General features: G+C 37.5%; 1 protein-coding gene across 2 annotated transcripts in view; it reads right to left on the bottom strand.

Annotated features, from left to right (window-relative positions):
* Window positions 1-5,212: 5,212 nt before the first annotated feature.
* wwc3.L (WWC family member 3 L homeolog) overlaps window positions 5,213-22,822 on the bottom strand; it is a 133,771-nt gene continuing 116,161 nt past the window's right edge. For both annotated transcript variants that reach the window (XM_041582087.1, XM_041582088.1), the window contains exons 11-23: window positions 21,661-22,238; window positions 18,870-18,987; window positions 17,105-17,179; window positions 16,163-16,249; window positions 15,235-15,427; window positions 13,959-14,114; window positions 11,711-11,862; window positions 11,016-11,178; window positions 10,626-10,790; window positions 9,981-10,073; window positions 8,448-8,678; window positions 6,522-6,649; window positions 5,213-5,912 (exon numbers count right to left, since the gene is read on the bottom strand). In XM_041582087.1, the coding sequence (XP_041438021.1) occupies window positions 5,846-5,912; window positions 6,522-6,649; window positions 8,448-8,678; window positions 9,981-10,073; window positions 10,626-10,790; window positions 11,016-11,178; window positions 11,711-11,862; window positions 13,959-14,114; window positions 15,235-15,427; window positions 16,163-16,249; window positions 17,105-17,179; window positions 18,870-18,987; window positions 21,661-22,238 (2,206 nt within the window). In that variant the 3' untranslated portion in view covers window positions 5,213-5,845. The remainder of the gene's footprint in view (window positions 5,913-6,521; window positions 6,650-8,447; window positions 8,679-9,980; window positions 10,074-10,625; window positions 10,791-11,015; window positions 11,179-11,710; window positions 11,863-13,958; window positions 14,115-15,234; window positions 15,428-16,162; window positions 16,250-17,104; window positions 17,180-18,869; window positions 18,988-21,660; window positions 22,239-22,822) is intronic.

Raw genomic sequence — 22,822 nt, 5'->3', positions numbered from 1 at the left:
AACTATAGGCCAGTTAGTCTGACGTCCACGGTAGGAAGGTTTTCAAAGGGTTAATTAAGGATAAGATACTGAACTTCATAGCAAATCATAATACTATGAGTATGTGCCAGCACTGTGTAATAGATCTTGCCAGACTAACTTAATTTCTTTTGAGCAGGGACTTAGATTCTAGGATGACAGTGGATGTGGTTTACTAAGGGGTTTATTTATCAAGGTCCGAATTCATCTCAATATCGGCTGCTACAAACTCCGATCTAACTACTTGGGCTTTTAACGCTTATTTATTATTACATATTCCCGAATATTACCTTTGCGGGAAAAGCTCAGATTTTCAAGATTTTTTCGTGAAATTTCCCCGAAAACTCCAAATTTTTCGGAGTTTTCCCCCAAAAGCTCCGAAAACATAGTGAAATTGCTCGAAACCCCCGACACAACCAAAAATCAATGGGACTGTTTCCATTGACTTTTATGCAACCTTCATTTGGGAGGTACTGTTGTGATAGACCCGGAAGCGAGTAGAAATTCTGGATGCTAAGAACTTGTGTGAGGAGAGGGAACACTAAAAATCTATCCTGAACAAAATACTGTTGACTAGTGATGGACGAATTTATTCAGCATGCGTGAATTTGCGGCGAATTTGCGCATTTCACCACAGGCGAATAAATTCGTGAATATGCTGTGAAAATTTGCTGGTGTCAATGTTATTCCGACACAGCGATGGTTCCGACACCAGCACCAATTTTAACGCTAGTGATGGACGCCGGCGTCAACTTTGATGCCAGCACCCATTTGGTGTCAAAATCGAAGTTATGCAAATTTTTCAACAGTTTTGCAAATTTTGCTGGAAATTCGCGAGATTCCTGGCGAAGCGAAACGTGACAAATTCGCCCATCACTACTGTTGACCCAAGCAAAGTTTTCTGTGCTGTGAGGTCTGCTGAGCAAATGTGCCAGCATGAAAAGATAGTTTGGGACGTGTCTGAGGAAAAGACTTAGCATTTTTGTTATACTGGGCACAATCTTAGTCCCTCGCTCACTCGTTAGATACTCGTGGTATCAACTGATATTTACTATTATAGTCTACAGATCTCTAGGACTTACTACATTTGATCCGGACACTGGTAAATGCAAAATGGATCTGAGCAAGTGCATCTTGGACTTACTGCTGAGAAAAGACACAGTGGAAGTAAGAGCTTTGGCTTTTATTCTATGTACATGTTTATAGGAAAACATAGAAACAGGAGATAATCATGGCTTCCAAAATCCAAATGATGCTAATAGGTTTGGTAACAAAACAATAATATTAATCTTTATCTGTCACTAGAAAATATAAGGTCATGTCTTAATATAAGAAGAACTGCAAAATGCATCCTTCCCTCTTAACTCTGCAGGGCATGGGGGTGAATTGGTTTGTACTCCTTAACACCTAACTATAATAATATTTAATATTTTATTGCGGTGACTAACTGGTTATATAAAAACACTCTTTTACTTGGATATTCTGTATAATAGTGGGCCTTGCAATAATATTGGACTAACTGAAGTGTTTTCTACTCTACAGACGCCCCTACATGAAATAGTTCTGGATGATGAGGATGATCAACATGGAAGAAGGTTCTGCTTTTATAAGCGGTACATTGACAACATGAGTGGTACAAGTATTAAAGTAAGTGCTTCTATTCTACTAAATATTCTGTTCTGGTCCCAAGTGTCAAACGGGAAGTTTTCCTTAAAGTTTTCCTTAAAGTTATAGTTTTGCCTGATGTGAACAGTGATATTCTGTGACAATTTGTGTTTCATTTTTAAATCAACCAAAAAGCAAGTTAAGACTTTTTATTTTGTGTCTGTGAATTAAAAAATATTTTCTTTTTAGACCTTTTGCTTTTTAACTGCAATAACAACCTGCCCTTAATATCTGTCTATAGTTTATCTGTCTATATAGTTAATTTCAAAGTAAACTACCCCTTTGCGTTATTTTTAAGAGAGTTGCTAATAAACTGAAAATTTGACTTTGCTTTTTATTGTATAGCTTGAGCATGAATTTTATAAAGAAGCGGAGTCACTGAGATGCCACTGGTGGTTATGTGATGGACCCTGCGAGCAGCTAAAAAAGAGAGCAACAAACAGGACAACGGATACTAAAGCATACACAAGCATAAATGTGGTGGAAATTTGGTTAAGATTGCAGAACCAGAGAAGTCACCTAAAAAAAGAAGAAGCTAAAAAACAGCCTCAGCATTGAATAACATCATAGATGAGTAACACCAGCATCCAACCAGAATACCTCCCAGCTGTCCCTGTTTAGATGATACACTATTGGGGCAATGTATTAAAAGTCGCAAAAAGCAAAACAATTTGCACAAATACTGTAAGAATAAAAATGTGCATTTCACAATGCAATACTCTTCCTTAAATTGCATTGTGAATTTTAATTGCACATTGCCCACTTTTAAGAACTGCTTGAAGGTATCATTATCTTTTGGAGGATAGATAACTTTTGCAGTAAGAAGTTTTATTACATTTACTGCACACTGGCGCAAACTATAAAATTTACAAACCTTCTTCCACTGATGGAAGTGGTCGCTAAACAGTTTCCGGGTTCGCAAAAGCCATATTAAATTTGTACAAAAGCAAATTTGTTTGCACAAAGGCATAACTTTTCGCATTGCAAATGTTTTTTCCGTTACCGACTTTTATTACATTGCCCCATTTGTATTCAGGGACTGAGAGAATGAAAGGGGCTTCATAAAAAACTGTATAGAACTTGGGTGGATTAGGCCTTTGGCTTCTAATAACACTGTATGACTGTGCCACATAAGACTAATGGCCTAAAGTTTAAATGAAATGTTGGGAGATGTAGAACAGCCCTCTATGGAAAATAGCCCCAGAATTCAGCACACTGTGATTGACTTTGTAAGAAAAGTCACAGATCCTTTGGTATATAAAAGAGAATACATCTCTAAACTGTATGAAACTAGGTTTCAAGTTTGTCAAGGACTCTTTTTGGCGTGGTTAAGGATCTGCATTGAAGATTAAATCCAGCCCTTGCCAGAGAGGAGACTGATTTCACAGGCTAGAAGATGTATCTATTGCACAAATTAAGCATCAAATGAACCTGCCTGATCTCTCTGGGCTGATGGAGATCCAGTCTCACTGGAAGCACAACTGGTGACTCAGTCTGGAGAGGCCTAGTCTGCTTTTTTTTAGGTCATGTATGGCCATCTTTGGTCATTACAGATATATTGTTACTGTCATCACTGTTTTTAATAAAAAGAAAATCCATGAAACTTCTCATATTAAAGTTGTCAGTCATTTTATACAGTTTAGGTACTGTAACTAACACTGTAGATGAACCCTTTTAAGGGTTAAAATAATAAATTAATAAAAACCAGGGAAATGTAAAAAGGGAATTTACATCTTATAATGTATTGTTTGTTTAAAAAAATGATTACATTGCTGATTTTACTTATGAATATTGCTTTTTATTACTTTTCTTTAATACTGGTTAAATATAGCTTTCTTAAATTTCTAAATTTTATAATCTAATGTTTTTTAGACAAATTATTACATTGCAAACTATTTTAAGGGGGTGGCAACGCACACAGGCCACAATGGGGCCAGGGCATACTGTTGCCCTATGGTAGGCTATAAGGACAGGGTTGGCCTATACAGTGCTCTGCACCTTGCACCAGATTTCTCTATTCCACATGAGGTGCAGCCCTACTAGTAGCACAAAATATAGAATACCAATTGAGACGTTGCTTAACATTGGCCATCATAGAACATATTAAAAGGTAAATAAAAGGTGAACCACCCTTTTAATATCTAGTAGAAGTAAATCTAGAGCAACTGGACTTGCTGATTAATCATTGAAGACGAGCAGCTTTAATAGTTTGTGTTCGTGTTAGCAACCAAATAATCTGATATTAACTATTTAAACCAGAATGGGTCAACCACATGAAACTGACATTAAACCATTTTAAAATTACCAGTTTTCCCAGATCAACTCCTACCAAATATTTTTGTCTAAAAAATCCATATTGTTAAAGGACTCAGCAAAACATGGATTGATTGGTGCAAGGTTTATTTATGTGCATAGCCAAATATTTTGAAAGTTGAGAGCAAGTAAAGTTTGCATAATTGGTAGCATTTTTTTTCCAGCTCCTATCCAATAAAGATCTGTGGTGTACCCGTTACCGAGCTCGCTCATTATGAACATGCTTGTGATGTCACATGCAATTTTAGAGTTTTTCTTATTTCAAATCAACTTGAAATTTTACCAAACTCGAAATGCTTGCTTATTTATTAAAAAACTTAGTTTAATAAAACAAGAAAAAATATCTTGAGTGCATCTCATATTGTAAGCAGATCTAAATGCTTTAGTGGAAGACAGTGTAACTGTAAGGAAGTTTCCTGGTGGTCTAGTGGGCAGGGGTCCAGTGCCGCGTCCCTGGCGTGGACGCCCGCTGCTCCGCTGCTCCCTTCCTGGTTCCCCTATGGTGCGAAATTCAAACAGTATAACAGGGGAATTCAGTTTTCAGCAAGTTGCCCGTTGTTAGGTTCAATTTGCCTTGTTCCTGGGTGCTTTATAACTTGTTTTCTGATTGATCTACTATGTTTTGACCCGTGCCTGCCTGTTTGACTCTTCTGACCTCTCCAATCCTGATCCTGCCTGTCTGACTATTCTGACCTCTCCAATCCTGATTCCTTGCCTGTCCACTGACTATTCTACCTGCTCCAATCCTGATTCTGGCCTGTCTGACGATTCTCTGCTTGTGCTGGCCCGGCCTGCCTATTCCTCATGGTGTTCTTTCTTCCAGTATCCTGGTGAGACGATCGTGCCCCTTTGCTCGTCCAGAACCGTTAGCTTTGCTCCTCTCTCTGTTAAGACCTGGATGCATCCAATAAGCCTGAGGTGAAAGGCGGCGGTTAAAGGCAGAAGTGAGAGCCGAGACCAGGGAGCTTAGCTTGGGTTCTGGATATAGGGTGCTGAACGTGACAGTAACCCACCAGGAGAGGGGCAATATTTAGAGACTAATATGGCTGGAGCAGAGGCGTGGTATAACGTAGTAAAAACCTGTACTTCCCCTTAAAAAAAGCTTCAGTGATAACTACATATGCTTGTTTTGGTACTTTGAAGAGCCTGCAAAAATTAACTTTTTACATCAGTAAGTTATGTATTCACATAACAGACAAGGAAAGCCAAACTCTTCTCTGAAAAAAATGCAATGCAATTTTAATCAGTTTTACAAATCTGGATTTGATAATACTTCAGTACAGAAGAAAGAGATGGTGCTTAGCAATAAGATTGACATACACATTAAAGAGAAGCGGCAAAAAAGCGACTAAAACCAATGACAATCTGCAAAACAGTATTTCAGTTCAGGTACCAGAAACAAAGCCAGCTGGACAAGGTGAATTCATCTGTTTGAAGAACACCAATAAGCAGGAACTCAGTCCAAAATATCTTAAGGCAGGTATTTTCCTTCAAGGAAAACGGAACACTTTAAATAAATTACACTCCAGGGAATTCCCCTGAACTGGCCTTGTTTCTGATTTCCAGCCTTTATTAATTCACATAAAACAGTATCGGCACTGCACACACGACAGGACAGTTGATCTATAAAATAAGTTGTTCTTCAAATGCTTACGTTACAACAAGGAAAAACCAAGCCTTGCTGCAGTCATATTATAAAATATATAATTATAGATATTTATATATGCATATATGTTTTTGTTTTTATTTTTTACAAAAAATAGCTTTTGAAACATATGTAAGATAAAAGTAACTAGTCTAATAACTTCATGGAGATAACATCAATACTCTGTGTTTCAGATGAAACAGGTCATACGTCGTCAGCGGGCAAAGGAAGTATGTTGATTCTTGGTCTTGTGAAGAATGCTATCTTCTCCCTGAGGAAATGCATGAAAAGAATTTGTGTGTAGGTTCTTCAGTAATTGCTTATTTTATGTAGGACATTGGGTTGGAGTAATGTGGTCTATTTAAAATTACCAAAGCATTTGATACAGTGCGGTTTGAACGCCTGCTTTCTAAACTGTGGCCTGTTTTAGGTGTTCTTTGTATAGAAACCCCATATCCAGAAAGTTCAGTTTTAAATTATAGAAAAGAGTCCATATTAAGCAAATACAGATTTCCTTTTTCACTGTAATAATAAACATGACCTTGTACCTGATTGTAACTAAGCCTCAGGAATCCAAATTGCTGGCAAAACAAAAACAATCCTACTGAGTTTAATGTTGAAATGTTTTTTAGCACACTTACCCCAATATGTAATAAAAGGCACTAAGTTTGCCCAGGTGCAATAATAAGACGTTTGCTTTTAAACAGGTGACCAATAAATGCTACTTGCTGTCTGGTTGCTATGGGTCACTGCATCTGGACAAACTTAGTGCCAGTTATTACACAACCCCCCTATGAGGCAGATTTATCAATTTTAGAGTTTGGGGTATCCAAACTTTTTCATTCAACTGTATGTAAAGTGGAGAAGCAATTGGGCATACCTGAACGTTTGCACTTGAAATGGTTCCTTCTGATTTTGCCCACGCAGATGGAAAATCTCTTTGGATGCTTTCTTAAGCATTTTCTCTGCAGCTTGTTCCTGGTGCTGTTCGAGTTTGGTCTGCCTCGTCTGCATATAAAGGGAAAAACAATTTTAAATAGACCCACAGAGTAAAAGTTCATTATAGGAGAAACCTAGTTATTGAATAACAATATTTTTTTTCCAATTATGAAATATTTCCATAATTATATTTGCATACAAAACTATAGGGGTAATTTACTGCATTAAGGGCAGAATCAGAGCCGCCATCAGGGGGGCACAGTGGGGGACAGTTGTCCCGGCAAAGTCTGAGGTGAAAGGGGGGCCCGGCCATGCTGACTCTCCGAAAAGCCAGGCCCCCCCCTAAAAATTTGCCCAGTGTTGATAAATGAGCCCCAATGTTTTATGCACTCTCTGTCCTGTTCTGCAGATCACGTCTCTACCAGTCAGGGCTCTGTATTTATCCTACAGTAGGCGCTAAGGTAAGAGATGCTTTCCATTTTGCAAGCAATGCGTCCTGCACCTTGCACTGAATTTTTTAATCCAGGTGCATCCAGACACTGGAAGGAAGTGCTCTTTGAATGATCACTATGGCTTATTACCCAACAAGTAGCCTAAATACCATGTCCTTCCAAAGACAAAGGCACATTTGGTTGAGATGACTTGATAACAGATTTTACTTAGGTGCTCTAAATGTTCTTCCCATGCTGAACTGAAAATCACTACATCATCAGGATATGCTGCTGAATACTCACTATGACCCTCTAAGAGAAAATTCATGAGGCTCTGAAAAGTTGCTGGCGCTCCATGAAGGCCAAAAAGCATAGTTACAAAATGAATAATACTATTCCTGGTACTGAAAGCATTTTTCCCCTGAATTACCAGTCCAAAGTAGTGATCCCCAACCAGCGGCACATGAGCAACATGCTGCTCACCAACCCCTTGGATGTTGCTCCCAGTGCCCTCAAAACAGGAACTAGTTTATGAATTACTAGCTTGGAGGCATGTTTTTGTTGCATAAAAACAGGTGTACCAGTAAATAGAGCCTCCTATAGGCTACCAGTCCACATAGAGGCTACCAATAGCCAATCACAGCCATTATTTGGCACCATAGAAACGTTTTTCATGCTTGTTTTGAATTGTAAAAAAGGTTGAGAATCCCTGATTCACAGGTATTTGCCAATAACCTTTTGTCATATCTAGTCTGGATATATACTTGACTTCACCTAACTGATCAATTTAGTCATCAATTCTAAATAGTGGAAAAGCGTCAAACTTGGGACACACTGTTTATCTTATGAATATAATGCTTTTTATCAAGGGGACCAATATCAATATCCTTTAATGGTTCACTTGAGGATGTTAATCTATAATAGGCTTGCTCTGGATGCCTTGTACAATAGTGAGGTACTACCAAAATATACTTGTTATCCCTATTACTTCTCTCTAAGGTGCCATTATGTACATAGCTACCTTTTCAAAAGCATTGCCAACCAAAGGAATAGGTAGACAAATACAGGGAAACCCAGGATTATAGCAAGGGAGAGTGATAACAACACGATATGAGCAGGATACAACAAGCTGTGCAAAGTGTCCAACTAAAGAGGGGATATATTGGCATCATAAATATATAATAAAGCATAGCCTTGAATAGGGCATATTCTCATATTAAATAGGAAAACATATTTAATTGATATAAAAATAAAAAAGTGCATTCCCGTCATCTGCTATGCTGTTAACTGGTTATATTGCCTGACCCAAACTGAAAGCTATTTCAGATCCATTTTACTTGTCTTTGTCTTCTTTGTGTCTGTATGTAACATTTTCACTTAATTATAATCTCTATATTTTCGTAGCATGACATTACAATCAGCAGTTATTGCCATACCTGTCTTTCTGCTTCCAATAACAAAATACGGAACCGTTCATCTCGAAGCACCCACTGTGGAAGATCGCTCTGCCCGCGAAGCTGTACCTCTTCCAATCGATTCTTCAGCTCTCTGAGAGCATTTATTTCCTCATTTAATTGCCCCTGCCTGGTTCGGGAAGCCTGAAGATCCAGCTCCAGGTCAAGGGATGTTCGAGCCATGATCTCTGCCATGGAAGACTGGCAGGACGGCTGTAAGGCAAAATCAGTAAAACTCATGCTTGCACCATTCTCTGGTAAAAACAAAAAAAAGTATATCCACATGCAACACTTTATTAAAATACATACTGTATTAATATATGCTGTTATATTGCAGTCTCCCCTGATTAAGTGTCTGTGCATTTGGATACAGTTGGTATTTGTCTGTCACTGCTGATATATTTAGTTTAGTACTGTATATATAAATGATAATAATAATAGTTTTACTGTTATATTTACTTCATTTTCATTTACTAAATTGTTTAGTTGATTTGTGTAATGCCAGTGAATCAGGAGTAGACAATTTTGAGTTGCGGTGCGGTGGCTGCAAATTTAACCAGATCCGGATCCTTTACATTCATATCTTTTGTGCACCAGGGTATTCATTTCTGTACTGTTAAATAAGTAAGAACAGCGCTAAATAGTTAATATAAGCAAACAACTGTACTTCTGAATAGGATTCTAAATATGAATTGTATTATAAAGCTATTATTAATATCCAGACTAGACAATGTTATAGTTAACATATTTCTAAATTTATACATAGTGTAAATATATTCTCTGTCTTTTCTCTCAGGGTCACATGTGCTTTGAGTCCTGAGTGCCACCATCTCAAGATTCCAATGGATGGTTGGATTGCTGGTGTCATGGACGAAGTTTATAGTTGTAATTTCGGATAAGGGGAAAAGCCAACTGAGAGTTGCCAGTGCCCTAAAATAGCAACGACATTTCCCCATAAAGGCCCACACACTGCTGAGCTACACAAATATATATATATATATATATATATATATATATATATATATATATATATATATATATATATATATATATATATATAGATATATATATATATATATATATATATCGGTAACATTGTGCAACACCATTTGTTCTGCCACTGAAGCCTGAGGCAAATGCCTCAGTATGAGAAGAAGTGCCATAATTGAAAGGGCACCACCACACTAGTTTTGACTCTGTGATAGATTAGTTTCCCCTGTTACAGTAACACTCTATGACTGTGAGATAGGGTACCTAGTAAGTGTAATAGTATGTGACACCGAAGAGAAGTAAACTGGGGTAGCACCCCAGGTAAAAACTGCGAAACTGTAAAGACTCAAGTGGTTTAGCGCATGGTGACCTTTGATATGTATTTTGTAGCCACAACAAGTAGCTGCTACTAGTAGTTCTGTGTGTCTTCACCCTTAAGGTGTTACTAAACTCTTTTTCTTTGTTAACAGATTTTGCCTTGCCCTGAAGTAGTGTTTGGTTGTCTAACTTTGCAGTTATTCTTACCTGCTTATAGCGTAGTGTTCGCCTTTCCAGTGTATTTCGGATGAAAGGTGATTTTCTTGGCAATGTAGAACTATCACTGTCACTTCGATAAAGCTTAATTAAAAATGTAAAGCAGAGACATTAGTCAAAAAATGTTGGAGTTTATAAATGGGGTTCCATCAATGCCCTTAGAATATTCAGTACTTTATTAAGAAGTTAAATACTTCAAGTTAACAGTTAAATACTTCAGAGGTATTTTTCCACTTGCGTAAGTACATTTGGTGAGAAATCATGTAATATATTACCAATGTATAATCTACTTGTCTGATCAGTGGGTCCCTTAATGTGTTTAGGACAATCAAACCTGAGTCTTACTGAAGTTTAACACCACTGTGGCCCCTGGCTCTCACTGATATAACTGTATGGTTACTGGCCAATCCAGAACAGCATGAGTCAACAGACAGGCCAATGGGAAGTGATACGTAATCAACTGCATACTCTGCATAGCAAAGGAATAAACAAGATGGCTATAATCATCCTGTTGCTAACAGGGTCTTCAACCTTAGGATGCCAACAATTGCAGATCAGCATTATCTGAAGGACAAGAAGTTAGCACTGGTATCTCTGTGGCAGATTATTTAATACGTCAGGTGATTTAATACTCACTCTGCAAACATACTGACTCCTTGCACCAGGAGAAAACGTCTGTGACCGAACTATTGTACTGCTGCGTACAAATGGAGATCCACGGGACCTGTGGCAGGTTCTCTCTTTTGGAAGGTCTCTGACTTCATCTGGAAAGATATCCTCAGTGTTGGTTTCTTTATCTACCTGCAAGATACATCAGTGTCAGAACTGCATATTTGAGGGTTAAAGCCATGGAAAGACAGATATACTTTAACATACAGTGAGCTAGAACTTAAACTAATTAAACTAATTCAGCTAGTAGACCCCTGATCTGTACAGGAAACCAGGAAGTCCTTGTATGTAAATGAGCCATTAGATACTTGTCTGTTTTCTCAGTACCTTTATAGAGTACATGCACTCTTTTTTTACCTTAATGGGCTCATTGTGAGTCTTCACAGGATCGTACAGATTTGCTTGACCTGCTTGCGAAGATCCTTGCACAGCGTCTCTGTAACAGCTTTCTGAATAAGGAGGACTCAGCTGGTTACAGTTACTGTGGCATCCACTGTCAACAGATTCTGCTTGCCAACTCCTATTGCACAGAAATAAAAAATTTATATTGTATTGCTGATTAATCATTTAGTACATCATGGAGTTCTGTTTAGCAGGTCAATAGAAGATGTTGAACATACTTTATAGCTAATTTTAAGCAACTTTGATACTGTATATAAAAAAAACAGCCTCTGATCCTACAGCTTTTGCTAACCTCACCTTTTCAGAATAAGCAGAAAAATGATTGGCAATCGCAAACTCTTAGAAAAAAGGCCTACATTTAAAGGAACAGAAACACCTAACAGTGAAAATGACCACATCAATGTATAAATATATTATGTAGATCAAAGGAAAACTGTACCCCAAACAATGCAGGTCTCTATATAAAATATATTGCACAAAAGACTCTATTTGGTGTATTGTTGTTACTGACCCTTTAAAACCATTAGCAAATCTATTACAGTATTTTTAAAATATAAGGACACTGGAAGTCAGAGTTTCCGTATAAGGGTACAACGACTAATACCTTCCACTACAGTTAGTTGCACCAAGCCTACAATTCGGAGTTATACCTCTCTGAGATAGCTTCAGCTTGGTCTTCCTTCCTCTCCATCTCCAGAATCTCTTCTTCTGTGTACTCAAGCTTAACCCTCTCCACAGCCAGCTCCCGCTCCACTGCTTCAAGTTGGGCCGTAGTCCGGGCTAAAAGTATGGACACTGCATCCTAGAGAAAACAACACCTCTTAGAACTTCTGTGTAAAAATAAAACTGAGTAAATAGATAGTCTGTTCAAAATCAAAAATGTTTTTAATATAGTTAGTAAGCCAAAAATGTAATCTATTAAGGCTGGGGTTAATGGATGCCGAATGTAATATCTAGAACACAACTTTTCATCTCTCTAACCAATTCAATTGGTGAATAGAAGGGGGACCACATGGGACATAACTGTTCAGTTAGTTTGGATTTGACCCTGGCCTGCGTGTTCAGGATCAATTTATTTTGCACAGCTTATCTTTTTCACCAATCCAGAAAGTTACTATCCACCACCCAGTGGTTGCTGCTGAGACTGCCCATGTGACACCAACAAAGGAAGTTCAGACATGAAGTTCTACATTAAAAAGCCCCTTCCATTCCAGGTTATTTTCCTATTTTTGATACGATTGGCTGGTAGGATTCAGTTAATCATCTCCAAGATACACATGTACCTGAATTTCCTTCTTTGGCTTCCTGTATGCTGACACAGGCAGGGGAACTGAGAAAAATATTACATAGAGGTATTTACCTTGACAGTGCATTATTTTAAAACATGAAGATCAACTGGAAAAGTATTCCCATGTGTTCAGTGTGTTCATATTGTGTATGGGCTCATATCCATTATTATTATTATTATTATTAACATGTATTTATATAGCGCCAACATATTGCGTAGCACTGTAAAGTAAATGTGATTATACAACTACATCAAATGAATTGCATACATAGAACATATGGAATAACAAACATCACAATCAATACAGGTACAAAAAGGTGAGGAAGGCCCTATGCATAGGCATACAGTCTAAAGGGAAGGGAGTAATACACAAGATGTGGGAGAGGGCAAGATCGAATTAAGTGGGTGAGAAATGTGGTATTGTATGTGGTTTGGTAGTTAAGCAGAGTGAGGGTAGGCTTCTCGAAAGAAGTGCGTTTTCAGAGATTTCTTGAAAGCAGAAAGGTTGGGAGAAAGTCGGACAGACCGTGGGAGAGAGTTCCAGAGGAGGGGTGCAGCCCTTGCAAAGTCATGAATGCGAGCATGTGAGGAGGTAATGAGAGAAGAGTTGAGTAGTAGGTCAGTAGAGGAGCGTAGTAAGCGATTGGGTGAGTATATAGAGAAGAGTTCAGAGATGTAGGGTGGGGCAGAGTTATGAAGTGCTTTGAAAGTCAGTGTCATTAATTTGAATTTGATTCTGAAAGGTAACGGAAGCCAGTGCAGGGATTGACAGAATGGCGAGGCAGAGGAGGAGCGGTTGCTGAGGTGTATGAGCCTCGCAGCAGTGTTCATTATGGACTGGAGAGGTGACAGTCTCTGGAGGGGGAGGCCAATTAAAAGGGAGTTACAGTAGTCTAGACGCGATATGATGAGAGAGTGAATAAGAATTTTGGCAGCGTCTTGGGTGATAAATGATCGTATTTTGGATATGTTCCTTAGGTGGAAGTGACATGATTTAATAAGTGACTGGATATGAGGAGTGAATGACAGGGCAGAATCTAGGATAACCCCAAGGCACCGGGCCTGGGGAGAGGGGGTGATAGTGGAATTGTTAACTATGATGGATACTTCCGGGATGTTACTGGTGTTAGTTGGAGGAAAGAGAACCATTTCAGTTTTAGAGAGGTTTAATTTAAGGTAGCGTTGCGACATCCAGGTAGAGATAGCGGACAGGCAGGAGGAGACGCGAGTTAGGAGTTCTGGGTTGAGATCAGGAGATGAGAGATAGATCTGAGTATCGTCAGCATAGAGGTGGTAGTGGAAATCCATACACAAAGGACCAATGGCATAAAAAACTAAAAGGATTTTTACATATTTTTGCATATGATGTGATATTACCCTGCACTCTCAAAACTGTGTGTGCTTTAGAAGGACAACTACAGTTTATAAAATGGAAGTTGCTTCTGACATACATTTATTACAGCTAGTTGAAGATCTAGTGCAGTGGGGAGCAATTCAAAGCATTAAGTCACTTACCTGGGTGACAAAATGCCTGGAATCATGCACTAATCCATTGTCCTAAAGGGATCTACATTATATATTAATTAGAAAGGGACCATTCTGTAACTCACTGTTTTTGTTTCAGTGATATTTTCAGCTGGTTGCAAGCAGTCTTCAATTTCAGAAACCCTTTGTGGATCTGTGCTACTGTACATTTGGATGGGATACCACTGGAGATGCATCTCGGTGGAATCCACATAATCAGCCAAACCAATCTGGGCAATACCCTGTAGACAAACATTTTTTACAAAGGAAATGTACACATTAGAGTGATAGTGACACATTCAGCAGACACTATTGTACTTTACCCAGTGCCTTACTGTCTTTCTGGTTTAATTTTGAGCATAAAGTGCCTCTTCTAATAACTACAACAACAACTGATTGTATTTACCATACCAACTGGACAGTTAAAATTGGGCAGAATCATTTATGTACCCAAGAGATCCCCTTTCAGGCTGACCAGTTATCCTTTAAAAATAGTGCTTTCTTTGCATTCACACCAGCTCTTCAAGACCCATGGCTTGTCTAAATTAAATTCAAGGTGATTTTCCAGAGGAAGAGATATGTTTGCTACGTAATTCAAATAAATATAGTCTTACAACTTACAACAAAATCACTATGTTCTGGTGCAAACACATGATTTGATATACTTTTTCCGTGGGCCACATAGTTTTATAGTTTTTGTCATGTAAAATGTTACTTTGGCTTACAGTGGCACTTAGAGTTTGGTAATAAAAGGTGCAAATTTTGCTACCAGTCTAGTTACCCATAGCAACCACCGAACAGGTTGTATTTTCTGGTCAACTATTTAAAAAGCAAAATTCTGATTAATTGCCAGGGGTTTCTATGTAACATGTTGCACCAAGTATTTTTTAATGGTGCATTATATATTAACTTGCACCAAGCTGAGTTTTAATTCACCATTCAAACCTACTTTATCTCTAGATACAGATAGTTTCAGTTTGGCCACTTGAAGGTGGGGTTGGCCAAATCATGAAGCTGTGTGCCCATTTAATGCAACGTGGTTGTTTAGTGGAAGGAAATCCCTGTTATAATCTTTACTTGTCGGCAAATAAAGCTACAGTGCTTGGCCAAGATGTAAGTGGTGCATATGAAAATGACCCCTTCAGCTACCAATAGTTAGTGATAGTTTTTTTTTGGACGCTAGCGCAATTTCGCCAAAAACAGACACCGGTGTCCAAAAAAATGGTTGCGTGAATTTTTCGCCGTTTCCCGAATTTTGCAAATTTTTCGGCGAAATGAAACACCGCAAATTCAACCATCACTACCAATAATCAAGTGATAAGCAACTAAACGGTTGAGAAACTAGTAAACTTCTGGACTTACTAGTAGTTCTTCCTGGAGCCGGAGACAAACAGAGCATATGTACAGCTGCAGTGAGCTCTGCTTCAGAATGGTTGCGTGCATAGGGATTTGAAAAATTTCATTAAACATTAGCGGCACGTGGAACTCCAGAGACTTGGAACAGTAAGTGCTAGGTGTGCTGGAGTCCAGGGAAGGCAGGTAGACTCTTATGTGTCTAAATAAATAAAATATATGGAAAAAAAACCTCTTTGAATGATATAACAATATATTTCAGCACTTCAAAATTAAATTATATGTTCATCACTGCTATAACATGCAAAAATTCACAAAATGGTTTACACACGCCCTAAAAAGAAATTAAACATTGAATACCAACCAATTAATATAGTATGCAAACAAATGAAAGTAGTATAAAACCTTTGCTCAACCACATCTCTATACATACATTTTATAAGTCAAACCAGAACAATTTTGGCCATGACCGTGTCAAGGTCTAACCATACCACACACATTTTCAGACAGGGCATATCTGTGAATTTTTATACAGGCCTATTGGGACACATGCTGAAACACTGTAGTATACCTTTAATAAACTTAAAACAATTGCATTATTACTTGCATTTGAATGGAGAGAGGAGTTAAATTAAGGGGTTTTAACTATGATTGTCTCATTAACTAGGGTGAATTGTCCTGATTTGGCCCACCATGTGCAGCAAAAGTCTTTCTAGTGACCTAGATACATTATTTTGATGACATGTAAAAGAAAATCAATCACTGTTTGGATTTCATTCATTTTAAAGCAAGCTAAACAACTTTTGAAAATAATTTCTCCCTCTAATACATGCATTACTGAATATTATTACAAAGTATTTCAATAACTACTGTACACTCTTTGTGTTACATAATAACATGAATGAAAAAGAGCTGACAATATGTTTATGGCACTTACATTTTGCAACCTTCCTTAAAAAAGGCACAACTTAAATTGTTCAACTGCAAAACGTGCACAAGAAGGCATTCACTTTCACTGTCGTACCTACAATACAAATTATGCATATGAGTAATATAATAATCTTTTTCTAATATGCATTACAATACAATGATTATATTATATAAAATCACTGTGTAATATAATATTTTACTCTATTCAACATAATGTGAGCAAAATTGTCTCTATTCACACAGACAAGATCCTCTCAGCAACCAGCATTGTCTCCAGCTAGTGACATGATATGGTCCAACAAGTCTTCCACAATAGGCAATGCGACTGCTGAATTATTTACATATTAACTCCGCATTAGAGTCTGGCTCAACATTAAAAGACATAAAAATGAAGGGGAAATGTGTTGTCATGGTTTAATTTAGATTTAAACTGAAAAGCCATGTATCAAATGCTTGTCAGTGTCACATATTTGATTGTACTTGATAGAACTTGACAGGTTTGTCCAAAATCTCAGCACTATGTGCTCCCTGAGCTACAGAATACTTGTCTCCCTAAATGTGTCTAGAGGTAAGGCACAGAAATAACTTTAAAAAGAGCATTCACAAAGAATATTTAGTTTTTTAATGCCTTAAAACAAGATGATCAACAAATGTTTTTTTCTGAACATAGATGTTATTCTGCTTCAGCCCTGCAAACTCACCAAAAATTTGTGACAAAACTGTTCAAGTAGAATGTTTATCTGTTGATAAATCTAGCCCACAGTGCTAAAGGTGAGTGCTATGCTAATTGTCGGTAACTTTAAAACCTAATTAAATCATTCCTGGAAAACCTTTTTCATCAATCTTGAATATCTACATTTGGGCAGCAATAAAAAAAATCATATAGGAAAATGTTTTAGCTGATTTACACTAAGAAAGCCAAACCAAATACAAAATCCCATCTACTTACACTATTCCAACATGTACTTGAGGTTCTTCATTCTTGGCACTGTTCTTTTGCACAGAATTGTCAGCATTTCCATTTCTAAATATAAAGAATATAATTATATATGTCTGGACATCAAATAACCAGCAAACTGTTTCCCAATATCATATAAATCACTGGGCATTTATGCGAATTATAAAAGTAAACTGGGCCATAAGACTAGCTCATGCAGTGATTGTAAGAGAAGAAGTCCCAAGGTAATGCAGGGAGACTGCTAAACATGACAAACAGGAAAACTAAAGTTACTCATGTTTGGTTTGGTTTCAGGTACATCATTACTTTTCCAGTGCCCAGATATTCCCCCTGCATAATGCACTCCAGCTTATCTCTAAGCCAAAACAATCACAACAAACGGTGAAGGGAGAGGGTTGTTTATACATAGCATAGAATCTCCAGCTAAACTAACTGTGTGGAAACAAAATAATGACAAGTTACTGCTTTGCTTTATAATAAATATACCTAAGCAATAGAAAAAAATATATACTGTATATACCTAAGCAATATTATTTTTTTTATTTAAAACAGGCAAAAGGTACTTTCAACATAAGTTCTATCTAATATGCTTATGTTGAAAAAAATATATATTGATGTATACTGTCCCGTTAAAGGTTTTGTACGTTTGATAGTAAACTTTAAACTACCCTCTTCTTCTAAGCCCTAGTTTCTTCCTGTCCAAGTTCTATTTCCTTTTATATACAGTTCATGAGACTCTGGGGCCTTTTTATCATGCTGTAAAAAACATTGGAGACAAACATCGCTGGTGATGTTGCCCATAGCAGCCAATCAGAAATTTGCTTTTCGTCACTTGCAGGTGACTGTTGAAATGTAATTGCAGATTGGTTGCTATGGTTAATCCAAACGAAATGCAGATGCACACCTGGTCCCTCTTTCAACGTTCACGGTGCATGGATCATAGGAGGACGGCACCCCCAACACAAGGTACGTAATAATTAATCAAGCACACGAAGTTTGCTCAAGGGTTATTACCCGTGTTTAATGTCAAGCCAAACAGGTTACCTGTTTGGCTTGACATTAAACACGGGTAATAACCCTTGAGCAAACTTTGTGTGCTTGATTAATTATTACGTTGCTATGGTTAATACCACTGGTGATGTTTTTCTCCAATCACACAGCATGATAAACTAACTGTAACTTGTCTGCCAATCTGTATTATATACCAAACACAATTTCCAAAATAACACTTGCAACTGGGGCTAGTACAGAATTTTTACAGGGATTTCCAATATTTTATTAAAGGGGACCTATTGCCCTTACAAATGTGCTCCCTTGTAGTCGAGCCAACCTGAGAGGCAAAATTGAATGTCTTCTCTACAAATATGCAGCATGTGCATTCACATATCAAGCAGATAACCTACAAACCCAATATGTATATATAAATTTCTGGCCTGCTCCTCTGCCCTTTATCAAGTTCATAGTTCAAGGGCTGGGAAACCAGAAAAGTTGTAATTGTCACAGTTCAAAAGCCATGTGCTCAATAAAGGTTTTTAAAATTTGACCTTGCAGTGCAGTAAAACAGTGGCCATTAAAGCTACAAATATATCACATATCAGCTTCACAGAGGGGCCAGACCACTGTAAGTGTTCATTTAGAGCCATGTGTCATGTATGACATAAAGAAACACTGACATACAATTGCTTTCCCTCTTTGATTTAGTAATGGTTTTTGTGAAAAGCAGCACAATAAAAAAATGAACATAGAAATTGCACACCTTTTATTTAACGTTTCAAAAACCCCACTATCACTTGTGAGAGAGTCATCTGAAAATCCAGCAGAGACTCGTCCAGCTGCTTGTAGCCTTGTTGCACAGACTTCTTGGATTGGGCTTGCTGTTCAGAAAACAGAGAACATGTTTTCAATATTGCATACACACTGGAAGTCTCTTCTACCTACAATATCAATTGCTGGCCTCAAAATGTGTGGATGTCATAGCTTGTATTTTGTTATTCTGAAGATGTAATTAGAAGTCAGAAATAAAATACTTTATCTACTGTTCTAATTTTTAAGTAATCCATAGTCTCCATAGCAGTTACAAACAGATGCTTTCCTGCTGATGAGTAGGTGCACTCTGACTACACCAAAAACAACTACTCGAAGAGAAAGCATTGTGCTTCTGAGCACTCTGTGATTAAAAATACTTTTGTTTGCCCAGGAACAAGCCATGCAGCATACTGTAAGTATGTATAAACAAGGAGAAGATATGAGAGATTTAGTTGTTGCAGGTAGGCTACAGGGCTGTAACGGTGCTGCGGTGAAACAGTTGCAAGTCTACTCCTTCCCATTCCCAGGTTACTAAACTCTTTACTGATTTTGTTGCGTAATATGAACAGCAACATAATTTAAATAATGCTGATCAAGTGACCCATTCAATACACTTTAGAAGAACTGGCTGTTCCAGAGATGCCGGATGAGGGACTGTGTTTCAGAAGGAACAATCTAGTCTCTTCCACTAAAATAGATGGCTGAATTTATGGGCACAAAGAATCCATGCATAGTCATACGTAAAAATGTAAACCCCTAGAAATATGTTCATTTGGTTGGTCATTTACATTCATTATTTTCACGTTTTAGACATACGGGTATGAGATCCATAATCCAGACACCCGTTAACCAGAAAGCTCAGAATTACAGGGAGGCCATCTCCCATAGACCCCAGTTTGTCCAAATAATCCACATTTTTAAAAATGCTTTCCTTTTCTCAGTAATAATAAAACAGTACCTTGTACTTGATCCCAACAAAGATATAATTAATACTTATTGGAGGATAAACCAATCTACTGGGTTTATTTAATTTTTAAAGGATTTTCTAGTAGACTTAAGGTATGATCCAAAAAAGATCCATTATCCGGAAAACCCCAGGTCCCGAGTATTCTGGATAACAGGTCAAATACCTGTATTATTACTGACAGACTGAAGCAATTCCATTTGAAAGGTCTGTGCCACAGCACTCCAAGTGGGCACAAGTCACACCACTCATCTACGGTGGCCCACGAGCACCTCCATGCAAGCCCTTTAGTAGCACACTATTTCACATAGATTAGAAGTAGTGCCTATGGGAGCAGGAAGTATCTGTAGCTCTGCGCTACTGTCAGATTAGAACATTCAGCATTGGAGCCTATTTATCATGCTGTTTAAAACATTGGAGATAAACATCGCTGGTAATGTTGTCCATAGCAACCAGAAATCAGAAATTTGCTTTTCGTCACTTGCAGGTTGCTGTTGAAATCTAATTGCTGATTGGTTGCTATGGTTAATACCACTGGTGAGGTTTTTCTCCAATCACACAGCATGATAAACTAACTGTAACTTTTCTGACAATCTGTATTATATAGCAAACACAATTTCCAGAATAACACTTGCAACTGCGGCTAGTACAATATTTTATTAAAGGGGACCTATTGCCCTTACAAATGTGCTCCCTTGTAGTCATGCCAACCTGAAAGGCAAAACTGATTGTCTTCTCTACAAATCTGCAACATGTGCATTCACATAAGAAGCATATAACCTACAAAACCAATTTATGTATATATAAGTTTCTGGCCTGCTCCTCGGACCTTTATCAAGTTCATAGTTCATAATGCATAAGTACAGCAAATGTTTACTATACTATCACAAAAACTGGTTGCTGTCCAGTCTTTGAGAATGAAGAAAAAAACCTTTAAAATAAGTGTAATAATACATTTTACTTCAGAGAGCATGCCTTTAGTTTTTTGTGCAGCCACATCTTAAATATTTAGTATAAAACAGAGTGAACCCCATAAATGCACCCATAAATTGTTTTAAATGATGCCAGTAGATGGCAGCAAAGTAACCATATCTGACATACTTCTTTAATGAGCTCACTTATTGAAGGCCAGCTTCGCCTAAATTTTAATGTAAAACACATGTTTAGAACCAGCACAAGATTACAGTACTGTTGTTAGCTCCTTGAGAAAATCAAAGACCACTGCTGCAGAACAAAAACACAAAAGTACCAAGTATACTTGAGGGGACATACATTGAGGGGACTGCTTATGAGATTTTTTTTTTAACCTTGAAATATGAATCTAGTTTGCACTAAATAATTGATAATATTAAAATGCTCAAAAAATGACTGAAATACAATTTTCCAATATATTTATTTGTGGGGTTCTCTAAAAGTGACAACGAATATTACTTTTGTTGGCATATTTAATGTAAATCAATTCAATTCATGGTGCATGGATTTGTCACATCATCAGTGAAATGTTATTCTCTATTAATCAGCTCTCAAGGTTGCCTGTATCCTGTAAACATCGGGGACAAGATACAGTGAAGCAGTAAGATAACTTAGGATTTTACTGTACCTTTGTAGCCTTATAGGTTTCCTTGTCCTTTAAATACAGTAATACCAAATTAAGTTTTGGTAGATACACGGGTGCTAAAAACCAATATGGTATATTTCCCCATTTAACTAGTTATCCTATTCAGACCATAAGGTCTTGGGTGTGTGTATATGTGTGATTTTAAAATTAAGATCTTACCTGCACTCAATTGAAGTCTTGACAATTGTGGCCCACTGTCTCTGAGATTCTTACCCTTGTTTTCAGTGTTACAGCCTTGTATTTGGGAGCATGCACCTTGGGTATTCTCTTCACCCAAAGCTGAAGCATTCCCTCTCATCATATCTAGAGCACCAATGCTCATTATTTCCTCCAAGCCTTCTGACATTTGGGTCAAGGGAGAATCACAAGAAGCAGAAAGAAAAGGAGTATCCAATGGAGAACTTGGAGGAGACAGAGAAGACAGAGATGAACGTGATGACAGTGATGCCAGTGACTGGGGAGTATCCATGGATATCTTCTGTTTGTTAAGGTTGGGAAGTCCACCTGTCTCTGAATACTGACAATCTCTGCTTATAGCATCTAATGGAATCATATCAAAATGCATATGCTGCCCATACTCCACTTGTGTTTCAGCTTTCTCATAATGCGGAAGACCATAAATGTCTGTGAAGCTTATAGAGCTGAGAGATCCTCTGCTTGAAGCCAGTGAGCCGCGACTTGATGCTAGAGATCCTCGGCTGCTACCAGAAGACACAGTCAGGGTACTGGCGGACAAACTGCAAATTGGATTTAAATACTATTTAGATTTTTAAAATTGTCACATTCAAATATTTAATATACATTGAAAAAGAGATCTTTCATAAAAACAAAAAGATCAAACTGTGGCTGTTCTTAATTCTCTCTTCCAGAGGAGCCAGGAGCAGTATTTCATATATGTAGCTGCCTTTAATATTATTTTAAGGTAGTATTACAAAAATATAAAATACTAAAATCTATTTTATATAAACTAGTTATAGGTGATTTTCACCAATAGTTTAGAACTATTATTATATTCCAAATTGATGTTTCTGAAAAGGAGTGCAAGCAGAGTTTCGGTAAGTTATTTCTTAATAAAGACTTAGCGATTTTTAAAGTATAATATGTCTTTGTGGTTTTTTTCGTTCTAAACTAACGAATTTTTGTAATAAAAAATATTGATGTTACCGGTCCTGTAATTGAATCTTGGCAATGCATTGAGGATGCATAGACAGAGTTGCTGACACTCACATAAAACTGTACAAACACATGCTAACATCTCAGAAACCACTTCAAATACAAAATGTAAATATAAATGGACCACTCTGAATAAGTTTAAACCAAA

This window comes from Xenopus laevis, chromosome 2L (genome assembly GCF_017654675.1).
Source record: "Xenopus laevis strain J_2021 chromosome 2L, Xenopus_laevis_v10.1, whole genome shotgun sequence".
Taxonomy (NCBI): domain Eukaryota; kingdom Metazoa; phylum Chordata; class Amphibia; order Anura; family Pipidae; genus Xenopus; species Xenopus laevis.
The sequence above is the reverse complement of the archived record's forward strand: the minus strand, read 5'-3'. Positions and strand labels throughout refer to the sequence as shown.